General features: G+C 41.4%; 1 protein-coding gene across 5 annotated transcripts in view; it reads left to right on the top strand.

Moving 5' to 3' along the window:
- COL11A1 (collagen type XI alpha 1 chain) overlaps positions 1–14,850 on the top strand; it is a 257,732-nt gene that overhangs the window by 119,708 nt on the left and 123,174 nt on the right. For all 5 annotated transcript variants that reach the window (XM_063940097.1, XM_063940094.1, XM_063940098.1 and 2 more), the window contains 6 exons: positions 2,597–2,650; positions 2,832–2,885; positions 4,451–4,504; positions 4,719–4,772; positions 6,092–6,145; positions 12,854–12,898. In XM_063940097.1, coding sequence (XP_063796167.1) covers positions 2,597–2,650; positions 2,832–2,885; positions 4,451–4,504; positions 4,719–4,772; positions 6,092–6,145; positions 12,854–12,898 — 315 coding nt within the window. The remainder of the gene's footprint in view (positions 1–2,596; positions 2,651–2,831; positions 2,886–4,450; positions 4,505–4,718; positions 4,773–6,091; positions 6,146–12,853; positions 12,899–14,850) is intronic.

Raw genomic sequence — 14,850 nt, 5'->3', positions numbered from 1 at the left:
TACTCTGCTATGATTTCCAAATAGAAACAGAAGACTCTTATAATATAGAGAAACTTTATAAGCAGGAATAGAAGTCTGAAGATTTGATTAAAACTGTGTGACAAATTGGTAGCTGTTATGTAAGTTATGAAGACTGCTACATACTGTATGTAGGGTTCCTGCTCGCCTGACAGAAACAAAAGAAACCTAAGATTCCTTGAAAGCCCCAAAAGTAAAATAAAAATAGATAGCTACAACAAAGACATTAAAAAGTGAAAACTACCCTGAACAAAATAACAAAATGTTTGCCAGATGCAATACAGGTCCTACAAACCTATTGAACAACTGACTAGTACATATGATTTACAAGTTAACACCAAAATGTTAACGTATGTTTTTTTATGTTGATTTTTAGGTTTAGAGTTAGTGGTTGGATTAGGCCCAGGCTTAGAGTTAGGGTTTGGGTTAGATTTAGGGCTAGGTTTAGAGTTAGGGTTTGGGTTAAGGTTAGGGCCAGGTTTAGAGTTAGGGTTAGGGTCAGGCTTAGAGTAATGGTTACGGTTAGGGCTAGGTTTAGAGTTTGGGTTAGGGTCAGGCTTAGAGTAAGGGTTTGGGTTAGGATTAGGGCCAGGTTTAGAGATAGGGTTTGAGCCAGGCTTAGAGTTAGGGTCAGGTTTAGGGTTAGGTTTAGGGCTAGGTTTAGGGTTAAGCTCAGGCTACAATAACAAACAAATCTAATGTCAACATGTTAAGTGTCGACATTCTGAATGTGGCAACATTTTAACTATGTTGACTGTCGACCTAATGATCATGGCAACCTAATGACTATTGGCATTTAGGATACCTGTATGTTGGCAATCTGGTTCCAACATACTGAATGCCGACGAATACCAGTTGGTGGTGCAGGGGTCCCACTCCACATATACTGTGGTGAATTAGCACCTTCATATTCCTTATCATCCACATGTGTAGATTTGGACAGTCTAACCAACTGGCTTATCATTGCAACATTTAGAAACCAGGGTTGTCTTCCCTGCATTATACAGGATATTTTCTTTTTAAAAAAAAAAGTACTGACAGCATTTTTTTACAGCTACATTATATAATGCTGTATACAAAACTGAAAGTAGAAGTATTGTATAAACAATTTATGATTTAAAGGACAACAACATCTTTAAATCATTCTAATGTTATTTTATTACTTAGAGTGAAACTATAAGCACAGGACTTTGCAAATTGGAGAAGGTCTTTTTTGCAATGTTTTGCTTTTTTTGCATCAGTGCAGCCAGAAGAGTATCCATTACAGCAAACCATGTACTATAGCTCTTGGTGCACTAAAGAGGCGTGAGGGGTTTAGAATATTAGTTCTGCAGTTTTACTGCCTCTAGCTGCTGGAATATGGGATATTAATGCATGTGTATAAAACGGTGAGAATCCCTGTGTGAGCTGTTTAGCTCTCATACCACAAGGAGGCTGTAGACGTCCAGTTATTTTATTAGATGAAAGCACAATGAGCCTGTATTATTTTGAAAAAACACATCCATGTAAATTGTTTTTTTTCCAGAACTGTTTGAGGTTTCTAATCTGCATCTAGCTGAGCACTGTCATAGTCTGTTTGTCAATAATGAATGAACACATCCCATTGCCAGCAAATTCAGGAACATATTTTATAGCCAGCAATAAACACCTGGTGGGATATTTATTTCATTTTCAGATAAATGTATGTAGGCTATATGGATTTTTTATGCCAGATGTTGGCAGCGGCTGAACACAATGTCTATCTCATGCATAGCACATAAGGGGCCACTTTTAGGCATATAATTATTACCCATGTGGCTATTATGGTACCAGCTAGGCACTATACTGTAGGAGCCCATTATTTAGAGGGAATCATGTTTTTGGGGAGCCCTCTGACTGGATGCATACTGATTTTTGAAGCTGTTATTGAGGACATGAGACTCTGATATACAAATCAGTAACTGTAGTATGTGGGCGGTGCCAGTAGCAATACATGAAGGACACATCTCTCGTCAACAAGGTCAAGTAACATTTTCCATTGTTTAAAGGTAAATGATTGCTTTCAGCACTAATAGAAATGAAAGGTCTCACTTATTGTGTTAGATGACTCAGAAAGTGTTCCATGATGGAATACTTAGCAGTCAAGGCAATATATTACATATGAGAACAACTTATCTACAGGTAACAGCATTGTACCATCTCATCATCACCTATTTAACATTCAGGAGTGATAAATGTTAAATGAATCACTTTGCTCTAATGGAAGTGCTTTTGTATAATTCAGCAGGAAATGTTGTGCAATATACATTTTCTCAGGAGCTGGGATTCTTCTCAGTACCAGTCCCACTGTCAGTCATTGTTCTGTTGCACAATACACTTTAATGTGCCATCCTTTGATTGGCAGCACTGTGTCACTGAGGTTCTACAGGCTTTCTGTTTCACTTTGTTTAATGGACTAATGTCATGAAATGAAGAGTCAATTTATTATGATCACAAACATCCATTGTCATCTGTGTGAGGCTGGCTTGCCCTGCGCCATGCTAGTCTGTTATTGTAATAAAATGTCAACCTTGTTTTATTTTTCTGTCTTCTAACACAGGGGTCACCAGGATCTACAGGAATTAAAGGGGAGTCTGGAGATCCAGGACCTCAGGTAAGGCATTTTATTGTTAATGTAGACACTATCTTTATATTCTAATGATCTTGTTTATCTGTGTGTGTGTATGATCACTCAGAGCATAGTTTCTAAACTCTGTACTTTGTGTATTTCTTCTCCAGTACAGATATGTATTTTTCATATATAGACAACTACTAACTTTTATTTTGATTTGAAGGGTCCTAGAGGAATCCAGGGGTCACCTGGGCCAATGGGAAAAGCTGGCAAAAGGGTATGTAATAAGTATCTTAGTTGACCTATTATTCTCTAATTTTCACTCAAGACTGTTATCAGAAATCCCTGAAAATGAAATAAATTTGTGACATTTGGTAACATACACTGTAAATGACACATACTCATATACACGGTAAGTGATGTTACACATAAACATTATTATTGATATGTACAGTATAGCTGCATTACATCACTGGCTTCATTACAATGTATTATCTGGAATAGCATCAAGAACTAAGGGGTCTATTGAGGATATGAGATTTTGTTTGTCTCCATTTCTCTATATAAGACATGATCTCTCACTATTTAAAAAGAGGTTTCCCTTTATTTAAGAAGAGGTTTGCAGCAGAGAAATCAGAGAGCTCTCTGGGGACAGCGGCTGCAGTCACTCAGGATGGCATTACTTATTCCAGGAAATGGAGACCAGTGAAGCCACATTTTACTGTAACTCTTCATTGGGAGAATTAACCTGTTGGAAACCATAAGAAAACGCTCACAGAGAAGTTGGGGTTTTCTCGGGGGCCGGGGCTTTAACAGGAGCCTTGGCATGGTAAATTGTAAAGCAAATAAAATCTGTTTCATTGTAGTAAGTGGCAATACAGACTTTTAGTTAGAGCTTACTTATCATAAATCTACCCCTATATCATAGATAGATAAATAGATAGATAATGGGTGCAGTGTGTGCAATGCCCTTCATGACTAAGGGGGAAGGGGGGCACACCATACACAATGCACCCATTTCTTCAGTACTTACCTCTACAGAGTCCCAGGTCCGCTGTGGCAGCTTTGCGCCTTTTGCACATGCGCAGTAGAGGAATCACCTGGACAATGTGCACTGCGCCATTTTCCTGGAGTCCTGCGCATTTCAGTACTAGAGTCTACTAGCGCTGCTGCCCAGGGACTGCACTGCTGGCTAAAAAGAGAGGAGGGGTCCTGGACAGAAACTGCACACATCTCTTCTCTTAAAATGCCGATAGATAGATAGATAGATAGATAGATAGATAGATAGATAGATAGATAGATAGATAGATTGATTTTGAGATATAAAACAAAAATTTAATACTAAGCCAATTCTATTTATCTATCTATCTATCTATCTATCTATCTATCTATCTATCTATCTATCTATCTATCTATCTATATCTTTCATAATTAAGCACCTTTCTTATTTCTTATTGCATGTATTAACAATTACGATTTAATACTTATTTTACATAGTGAGAGCATCATTGAATTAATCTTTGGGGTATGTGATTTCATAATGTGCTAAACATAAGGCAAAGTGGTTTTATGAGACCTGTATTTTAACTTTTCAACACTGCAGTAGGCAATAAAAATACCACTGTAGCATATATTTAGTTTAATCTGTACTCAGCACAAAGTTAAACCTCACTATTAAGCTATATTTAGCATTTTTTTTATTTCATTTTCTCTGTATTGGTATAGCAATTAGACATTATTTTGATGTACTATGCATATATATCTAGCTAACTACACTATATATATATATATATATATATATATATATGATTATTGTTAATATGATATATGTTTTAATTTCAGGGCCGCTCTGGAGCCGATGGATCCCGCGGAATGCCTGGAGAACCTGGGTCCAAGGTATGATGTCATTCATTCCTTCTTTATTCATTTCATTTTTAGGCATATAGTATTCAGTCCTTAGTGCTGTTAGACTAAAAACAAAGGAATATATGGATACATCAAGAAACCTGCTGTAAGGATTCAATACATGTATTACATTCAGTGTTTGGTTGTACTATATTATCATTTGATAGCATACTTTTTGATCTGTGTAATTATTATATTTTTACAGGGTGACAGAGGATTTGATGGCCTTCCAGGTCTCCCCGGGGAGAAGGGGCACAGGGTGAGTCATTCTTTAGGTGGTGAATAGATAGCCCATCCTCAAGTCCTGTATGCTGGTATAAAATGCTCATTATCCTTTCTTTCTTTATAAATGTAATTCCTTACTTCCTAGGATTGTCCAGCAGAGGGTGCTGGGTACTTTGTTTTCATCCTGCTAACACTGCATTACAATTTGGCTTTTGACGATTTGAGATTCAAAAATTATTGGATGCAACATGATTATTTAGGAATTAGCTTACAAATATAGAGATACATGATATGAGTAAATGCTATAAATGAGTTTAGGGAACTTCCATATCCATAGTATGTACTGTGTAGGTCATTCAAATATCCACTGCTTACAATTCTTTACAACTCTTATTTTTGTTGCACATACTCTGTGTTATATTTTGATCAGGCAAATAATTATATCTGTATAGAGTTGTCACATGTATATGTACATTATCTAACTAGTGCAGTAGCAACATAAAAAAAACAGTAAATTTAAGATAATTATATGTCATATGAAAGAGCCGTTTATTTAGTAAGCCTATTTCTTATTTTGTTATGTTTATGTGCTTTCAGTTGCATTTTACTAAAGGTTTAGAGTTCATTGCACAGTCTCATTTGGAAACAGAAATGGAACAAGTACCATAAGAAAACTGCTACCACAGTACATATGCCATTAAATTGTTTACAATGGCCCTCATTCCGAGTTGTTTGCTTGGTAATTTTCTTCGCATCGCAGCGATTTTCCGCTAATTGCGCATGCGCAATGTTCGCACTGCGACTGCGCAAAGTAAATTTGCTAAGAAGTTTGGTATTTTACTCACGGCATTACGAGGTTTTTTCTTCGTTCTGCTGATCGGAGTGTGATTGACAGGAAGTGGGTGTTTCTGGGCGGAAACTGGCCGTTTTATGGGAGTGTGTGAAAAAACGCTGCCGTTTCTGGGAAAAACGCGGGAGTGGCTGAAGAAACGGGGGAGTGTCTGGGCGAACGCTGGGTGTGTTTGTGACGTCAAACCAGGAACGACAAGCACTGAACTGATCGCACTGGAAGAGTAAGTCTCGAGCTACTCAGAAACTGCACAGAAAAATCTTTGCGCAATATTGCGAATACTTCATTCGCAATTCTGCTAAGCTAAGATACACTCCCAGAGGGTGGCGGCTTAGCGTGTGTACTGCTGCGAAAAGCGGCTAGCGAGCGAACAACTCGGAATGAGGGCCAATATTTAGTAGTTTTAACATTTTTTCATCTACTGTATATTCTAAACAAAAAATGCTAAGCATATTTATCCTTGCAGTTAGAAATACTTACATTTTTATTTTTATTTTATTTAGGGTGATAGAGGTCCCTCTGGCCCACCTGGGCCTCCCGGTGAAGATGGAGAAAGGGTAAGAAGCTAAAAAACGGAAAGAACCTGAGAGATCATTTTCAAGGGATTTCATTTCTGACCTCATATTATAAATGCAACCATAGCAGAATCATGCTTTCTATGTCTCCATCACACTCAGTACAGGTCTATATTTCTTCATCGACCGCGTTCCTGCTGTACATTTGCTCTGTGTACTGATTTTAAATAGGTCTGTGTGAACAGAATGTCCGACTGTCATAGTGATCAAAGTGTTTCATTTGACAGTTCACAGCTTGTCTGGTCACACAGTGTAGGTACTGTATGTCTCTATGGGCTACCCAAACACATGCAGTTGAATTACGGATTTTCATTACATGTATCAACAGGAATAATGTCAGCCTGTGTCCCTTCAATCCCTTTTTATTGAGGAATTCACAAAATAGAGCAAAACAGACCTTTCTGAAATATTTGACAACAAAACAGTGAATATAAGGCTCCTTATTACAGTCCACAGGCTTTGTGTTATTTTGTAAACAGACAGGTATATGGGTTATGTACAGTAACTGTAGTCTTAGACCACAACATGTACAAGAAGGTAGCCATGCAATATAAGAGGATGAAGAAGAGATGTGGGGGAAAGGAAGGAAATGATATAGGGGTGCGTAAGGGAGAATACTTGAGGGCATTTCTAAGAGTGCATTTGTTGGATCCTGTTGTGATCTTCACTTGCAGGGATCTAATGGAAAAAATAGAAAGCTCTGGCCCAGATTTATCAAGCCTTGGTGAGTGATAAATTGCACAGTGATAGAGGGGTCTGTTTATGAAGCAGTGAAAAGTGTGGAGAAGTAAGCCTGTGGAGAAGTTGCCCATGGCAACCAATCAGCTGCTCCATACAATAGTACAGTATTCAAATTATAAATGATGCTTCAATGCTGATTGGTTGCCATGGGCAACTTCTCCACTGGCTCACTTCTCCACACTTTTCACTGCTTCATGAATAGACCCCAAAATACTAACCAATTAGCTCTTAGCTGTCATTTTTCAACACGGAGCGAGGTGTACTAAGCAGTGAAAAGAGTGGAGAAGTTGCCCATGGCAACCAATCAGCTGCTCCATACAATAGTACAGTATTCAAATTATAAATGATGCTTCAATGCTGATTGGTTGCCACAGGCAACTTCTCCACTGGCTCACTTCTCCACTCTTTTCACTGCTTAATACATCTCCCCCCTACTCTGTAACATGGCGGCTAGAAGCTGAGTGGTTGGTACTTTATCACTCTCCCAGGCTTGATAAATCTGGGCCTCTGTTTGTGTTTGTTGTAGTAAAAGGCATAGGGCCTAATTCAAAATCTGCACATGTCGCAACTGTTGGACGCTTCTGAGATACACTGCTTGTGTATGAAGACACAACCATCGGTTGCACATCTGTTGTTACTTGCCTAATGGATAAACCCTATGGTTGTGCAGCATTGCCATAGGAAGTTAGACACGAAAGCCATTATAACGGGATGCGGTCAAGATGCCGCCGGCCGGAATCCCGGCGGTCGAAATACCGACGCCGGAATCCCGACCGCCACAATCCCGACATATTCTCTCTCCGTGGGTGTCCACGACACCCATAGAGGGAGAATATAATCAGGGGTTAAAGTGAGCCGGAACGGGCCGGAACTGCGTTCCGTCAGTTCCACTTGGAGACGGAACGCAGTTCCGCCTCCTCTGGCTCACCTAACCCGGCGATGAGTCCCCGTCGCTGCAGGGAGATGACGGGCGCCCGCTGAGAGTGTGTTACCAGCGGGCGCCCGTCTTCCCGCACAGCGGCAGCCGGAGGCAGGAGCTCAGTACTGAGCTCCGGCTTCCGGCTCAGTCAGAGCGCGCTATGGGAGAAACGTCATGACGTCTCTCTCATAGTGCAGAGGAGCGGGCGGCGAGAGGACTGCAGCGGCCGGACACGGAGCGGGGCTTGGTAAGTATGGTGTGTGCTGTGTTTTTTTATTTTTTTTATTTGTGCAGCAGCTAGGGGGCAAACTACTGAGGGGGCATTACTACTGGGGGGCATTTACTGGGGGACATTACTACTGGGGGCAAACTACAGAAGGGCATTACTACTGGGGGACAGACTACTGAGGGGCAGTACTACTGGGGGACATTACTACAAGGGGGCAAACTACAGGAGGGCATTACTACTGGGGGACAGACTACTGAGGGGCAGTACTACTGGGGGACATTACTACAAGGGGGCAAACTACAGGAGGGCATTACTACTGGGGGACAGACTACTGAGGGGCAGTACTACTGGGGGACATTACTACAAGGGGGCAAACTACAGGAGGGCATTACTACTGGGGGGCAAGCTACTGAGGGGCATCTACTGGGGGGCAAACTACTGGGGGGCATTTACTGGGGAACATTACTACTGGGTGGCAAACTACTGGGGGACATTACTACTGGGGGCAAACTACAGGAGGGCATTATTACTGGGGGGGCATTACTACTGGGGGCAAACTACAGATGGGCATTACTACTGGGGGCAAACTACTGGGAGACATTACTGCTGGGTGCAAGCTACTGGGGGGCAAACTACAGGGGGCAAACTACAGGAGGGCATTACTACTGGGGGCATAACTACAGTGGCATTACTACTGGGGGCGTAACTACAGGGGTTAAACTACTGGGGGCATTACTACTTGGAGGCATTACTACTGGGGGCTAAACTACAAGGGGGCATAACTACAGGGGCTAAACGACTTAAGGGCATTACTACTGGGGGGCACTACTAATGAGGGCATTGTAAAGGGGGCACTTCATAAGGGGCATCACTCCTGGGGTCATAAGGGGCACTGCTATTGCAAGCATTGCATAAGGGGCACCACTACTATGGGCTCTATATAAGGGGCGCTACCACTGTGGGCATTGTATAAGAGGCGCTACTGCTGTAGGCATTATGTGTATTATGGGGTTCTACTACTGTGGGCGTTATTACTATTGTGTAACACGCCCCTTTTTGCAGCGCGCGCCGTAGGCGCGCGCAATACCTTTGTTGAATTGCCACCGTGGGAAGGGGGGTGAGTTCCACCACCTCTCTAGGACCACTTTAAGCACTGAATATAATAGTGTGCCGAGGGTGGCGAGCGAAGCGAGCTCGCAAGGGGCTGCGTTCCGCTCGCCACCCCTGTTGGGATTGTGTGGTCACCCCTGTTGGGATTGTGTGGTCGGGATTCCAGCGTCGGTATTTCGAACGCCGGGATTCCGTCCGGCGGCATTTAGTACTGATTAAATTATAACTGTGTATAGGTTTGCAGTTGCAAGCATTGACAAGCCCCCAAAACAGTTACTACAGTACATGCCTGTGTTTGAGTGGCCGCTCCCTAGTTACCACCCACAAATGTTCCCTGCCTGTCACTCAATTTGCGAATAAATCCTCACTTTGTGGTAGATGTATGAAGTTGTGGAAAGAGTGGAAAAGTGGGCCAGTGGAGAAGTTGCCCATGGCACCCAATCAGCTTTGAGGTAACATTTATGAAGTGCATCTATAAAATAATACGTATCAGCAGCTGATTGGTCACCATGGGCAACTCCTCTACTGACTCACTTCTCTACTCTTGTCACTGCTTTATACATTTTCCCCTGTAATCACCAATGCAAGGCCCTACGACACATGCTCAGTGTAGCTTAGACACATGCTCTGCGACAAAAAAAATCACCTTAGTGTGATTGGAAAGATAACATCAGAATTGGGAACCTTTCTTGAGAAAGAGTGCTATTGCCATTTTGGAAAAAGGAGTGGTGTAAGAAGAAGTATTTATTGGTTCTCCCAACAAAGCCAAATGGGGAAGGATAATAACTACATAAAAGGGAGGCTATTAATTAAGATCTTCATTATTTTTACACTATTTGTAATCCAAACAATAAAACCAAGAATGATCTAACAGCAAATAACGATAATATAGATGTTTATGTGATGTTCTCAATGTCCACATAAAAATCTAGTCTACCATTTTTTTTAGCGTAAGGGAAGGTAAGAATATCTGGTGAGAGAACAGAACCTCATTGCTGCATTGTTAAAGTACTAAAAGAGAGATTTAGTCTTTTGGAAATCAGATTATTTAACAAATTGAAGATGCCCAAGTCACAGTGTGGGTCTAAATAGATACCCGATAAAGAAACTCCCTACATGTTAGTGCCCTCTAAAACCAAGACACACTGTTTCCTTCTACTGTATCCCTTGGAATATTGATGTGTCCTCTTACATCTTTGCTCCATGCGCTACAAGTTGCGTTACACATAACGCGTGAGTGCCGTGTGACTCGGTAGCTCAGAGCGTCTTTTTTTGCATTTTATTCCTAGAAAAAACAAGTTGCTGGTTTCATGGGAAACACTGTAATGGGGCATTTCAGATGCAGATGTAGCCGCAATTACACACAGAATATAGGCATGCAGCATATCATTTTAATCAACAGAAGCTGATTGTGCATCCTATTACATTACTTTGCGTCTAAGATGCATTTTTTGCTTAAAAAAACGCAAAGCAAAAGATGTTCGGTGCTACTGAGTCCCGCCACGGCATGGCACGACTTCAAGGGCTGTTTAGCGTGACTGCAGGAAGGATGTAAGAGGACACATCTGTATGGAGCTTTCAGAGCAGAACAGCAAAACTCCTGAATCATTTTTGAAAATGTGAATTTGCAACATTGGAAGGAATTAATTCCACAGCTAATTGATCCCTGGGGGGCAGTGTTGGACTGGGGTGTGTAGGGCCCACTGGGGGACTACACTGGTAGAGGCCCATGCTTAGTAGTGTGTCCCAACTCCACAGGGGGTGTGGCCAGCCACCACACTGGTTTGCCTGACCATTAGAGAGCACATGGACTGGGCCCAATTTTAAATATATATAGTAAATAGTGCATTCATGATAATGTACCATATTAATAACAGTAATACACTGAAGTGCTGTGCAGTATAAGGTAATATATGTATAATTCTAGTGCACAGTCTGCAACCTGATCAGTAGGGAAGGAGGTGGTGCACACCGTGGGTTTCCCCTGTGCCAGTCTGACCCTACTGGGGGTAAGTTAGATGATGCCAATGATGCCAATATCTTTATCTGGGATTATGTTTCACCTGGCTGGAGGCAGGAGTAGCAAAATATGCAATAAGGGCATTTTTTGTGGCCCCGATCGTGAAAACACATGTAACTTTAGCCCTTATCCTGTGTGTTTTGCACAGAAATGGGTAAATTATGCTGCAAAAAAAAAGGGCATTAATTGAATTGCTCAATAAAATATTGGGCAAAAATTGAGAAAAAGACAGTTTTTTGTGGAGAAATTTACAGTGACTAATTGAATGCCCCCCAAAATGAGAAAGCCACTGGTATTATCATGGGAAAAGTTGCAGTAACTTGAACTAAACAAAGATATTTGAGATAAGATATTGGGGAGGAAACTATTTGGCTAGTTTAGTGGTTTCCGTGATATTCTGTTCTACTTGAATACAATAAAAATTTGAGTAATCAAAAAGTATTTTCTCCTAAGGATCAATTTGGTCAGTTTAGATCTATGAACAAGCGTGGAACACATAGACTGGCATTACTAATCTACAGATATGTTCTCTTACACCTAAACATTTTGTGCCATATGACCCAAGATGCATAGCACGGCTTAGATTCTCCATCTGAATACATGAGGCTGGAGAGAAACAGGGGCATAAAACTGGAGAAGCATAGGCTGGAGACACAGGGGGGCTTGAGGATGGAGAGAACATTGAGGGATGAGGCTGGTGAGATGAGAGGGTATTAGGCTATATGGCAGCCACACTACCCAGCAACCTGGTGAAAGACGGGTCTACATACAGTATATTATTACAGATTGTGGTGATAACAGTTGGTCACAACATACAGGGCCTTATTAAGGGTTCTGGGCACCGTAGGATAACACACACTAGCTAGCGTCCCCTGTAATGCCGCTAAACACAGAGCACAGTGCGCATTCATGCTCAGGAAATCACTATTCATACTGCATGTATGCAGGTAACAAAGTTGATATATATTGGCAGCTAATTATCTATTAATGTTTGTGTGAAGGAAACGTTGTCATCTGGGGAATTCGAGGAAGACCTAAAGATAATTGTATGCAGCTCTTAGGCTATCCAGATTCTGTTCAATGTACATAAAGTAATAGTTTTATTAGAAAATGACATGGTCACATCGCCACAGCCATTTGGTGGTTACTTTAAGAACTTCCCTCACCAACCACTGCCAACATGGAATGAATTACATCTTCATTTTATTTCCCGGCTGCCAAACGCATGTCGACTTAAACACCCAATCAGGTACTGACAACATACAGATGTAGCCATACACGCACTCCATTCGCATAAATGAAAGCAGAAAATGCCGCTGCTCGGCATGGCTAGGCGCGGGCAGTTAGCGCAGATGTAGCCACGGTGAGCATGGCTACATCTGTATGTGTGAAGACATAGCTTATAATAATAAATATCCACTGCACAGGTATATGTAGATAGCAGCAGTCATTGTACACAGATATGCACATAAACGCTGTTGTGTATAAGAAGCATAGCTGCCATACATTAACTTTCAGTTCTTGCCCTCACTGCCTACAAATTAGCCTTTTCCGCCCATCAAAATCGCATATAGATAACAATTTGACAAACAAAAATAGTCATTGCGTGTCCCTCTTTACGTGCTGTGTGTTTGAATATCAGTAGAAACAGCTTTTTCTTTTGTGTAACAGGGAGAAGATGGAGAGGTTGGACCTAGAGGGCTGCCCGGTGAACCTGTGAGTGACACATTAATCTGTTGTATTCAGAGCTCTTACTTTCTATCTACAAATTTTCCCAGCAATCACAGTGTAACATGCAGCATCGCTTCTGGCTGGGGAGGCATTTCAGCTCCTTTATATCTCTTATGCTGCCAGACATCCAAGAGCAGCTCCTACCGGAACCTGCTGTTGGTAGATTGAGGAATATTGTCTAATCATCATCAAATGTTTAATATCATTTTAAATATATCAATGGGGGGTTTTTTAGATACAAATATGAAGATTTTTTTAATGTGCTTTGTTACTATGGTCCTACTTTTGTTATGTCAGTACTGTTAGATTGCATTGATGCTGTTGTTTATTTATGACATTATTTAGTTGTCAACTAACACCTTTGTATATAAAGCAACATAGTCTTGGAGGGGAATAACACAGTAATAACTATAATGAAAAAAAGCTTTTTTTCTGTTATAAATAGCATATTTAACTTATGTTTAGTTATACTGTAAATGGCAGTAAATTATTGTAATTTTCCTAGTACAATATCAGAAAGGACATTGAATGGACATTGTCAGCAGATAAGGATTTTTTATTTGATAAAGGAAATAAGGGCCTATTTACAGCACTAATTCACTGAGTGAAATAACATTGCACTCTCTTCTAATGCAGCTAAGCTCTACATTATAGTCTATCACAAAAGTAGCTGATACATTTCAGATTGTAATATTAAGTATTAAGTTAGCCATTGATCATAAATGGTTAGTAACCATATATAGTGTCTCCCATTTGGTAGAGGGTTTTACCAACGATGGAGTGGTCCATGGTAAAAAGCCCATCTTCTACTTGTGCAGCCATGGTCTCTAGTTGGTTGCACATGTGCAGACTTGTGCCGTTGACAAATCTGTGGGGCCTGGGTGATACTGAGGGGGCGTGTCCAAATCCAGAAGACAAGGACACAACCCTTCTGGGGAAAAACATGTAAAATCCTATGCGCACTAACATGTAAAATGCTCTAAGTGGCCTACTCCAATTGGGCCCCTGATACCCCTCTCTCAGTGCCTCCGGCACAAACATGAACAATAAATAGTTTAATCGACAATGGGTTGTTTGTTAAAAATGATTGTTAAAAATCATTGACCATTAACCTGTCAATGGACAACCTTCAGTGAGTATTTCCAGAAGTCACCACTAGAGGCAAATTTACATCTAAAGCTTTGACTCCTCTTTTCTAAATATATTACACTCACACCAGTGGCGGAACAAGCAAGCGGTGGGCCCAGGTGCAACAAAATGCTTTGGGCCCCCCATCCAAGTACACCCCATGGGCAGTGCGCGCCGTAGGCGCGCGCGCAAAAATACATAGTGGCGTGGCTTCGTGGGGAAGGGGTGTGTCCACAAAATAATACCAATTCATAAAACGGTGCACAGTAGTCTCCATTCTTCAAATTACGCCGCACAGTAGCACCACTACACCAGGTAGAGACCCTTTTACTCCTTACAGCGAACAGATTCCCCTTTTTACACATAACGGCAGACAGCGTGCACTTTTTACACATAACGGCAGACAGCGTGCCCTCGTTACACATAGCGGCAGACAGCATACACTTTTTACACAATGGCAGACAGCGTACCCTCGTTACACATAGCGGCAGACAGCGTGCCCTCGTTACACATAGCGGCAGACAGCGTGCACTTTTTACACATTACGGCAGGCAGCGTCCCCATTTTACACATTACGGCAGACAGCGTCCCCATTTTACACATTACGGCAGACACCATACACTTTTACACATAACGGCAGATAGCGTGCCCTTTTTACACATTACGGCAGGCAGATTCTACCTTTTTACACATAGCGGCAGGCAGATTCCCCATTTTTACATTGCGGCATGCAGATTCCCCATTTTTATACATAGCGGCAGGCAGTCCCCCCTTTTTACACATTGCGGCAGGCAGTCCCAACAAATAAA

The sequence above is a fragment of the Pseudophryne corroboree genome, chromosome 9 (genome assembly GCF_028390025.1).
Source record: "Pseudophryne corroboree isolate aPseCor3 chromosome 9, aPseCor3.hap2, whole genome shotgun sequence".
NCBI classification, from domain to species: domain Eukaryota; kingdom Metazoa; phylum Chordata; class Amphibia; order Anura; family Myobatrachidae; genus Pseudophryne; species Pseudophryne corroboree.
The sequence above is the reverse complement of the archived record's forward strand: the minus strand, read 5'-3'. Positions and strand labels throughout refer to the sequence as shown.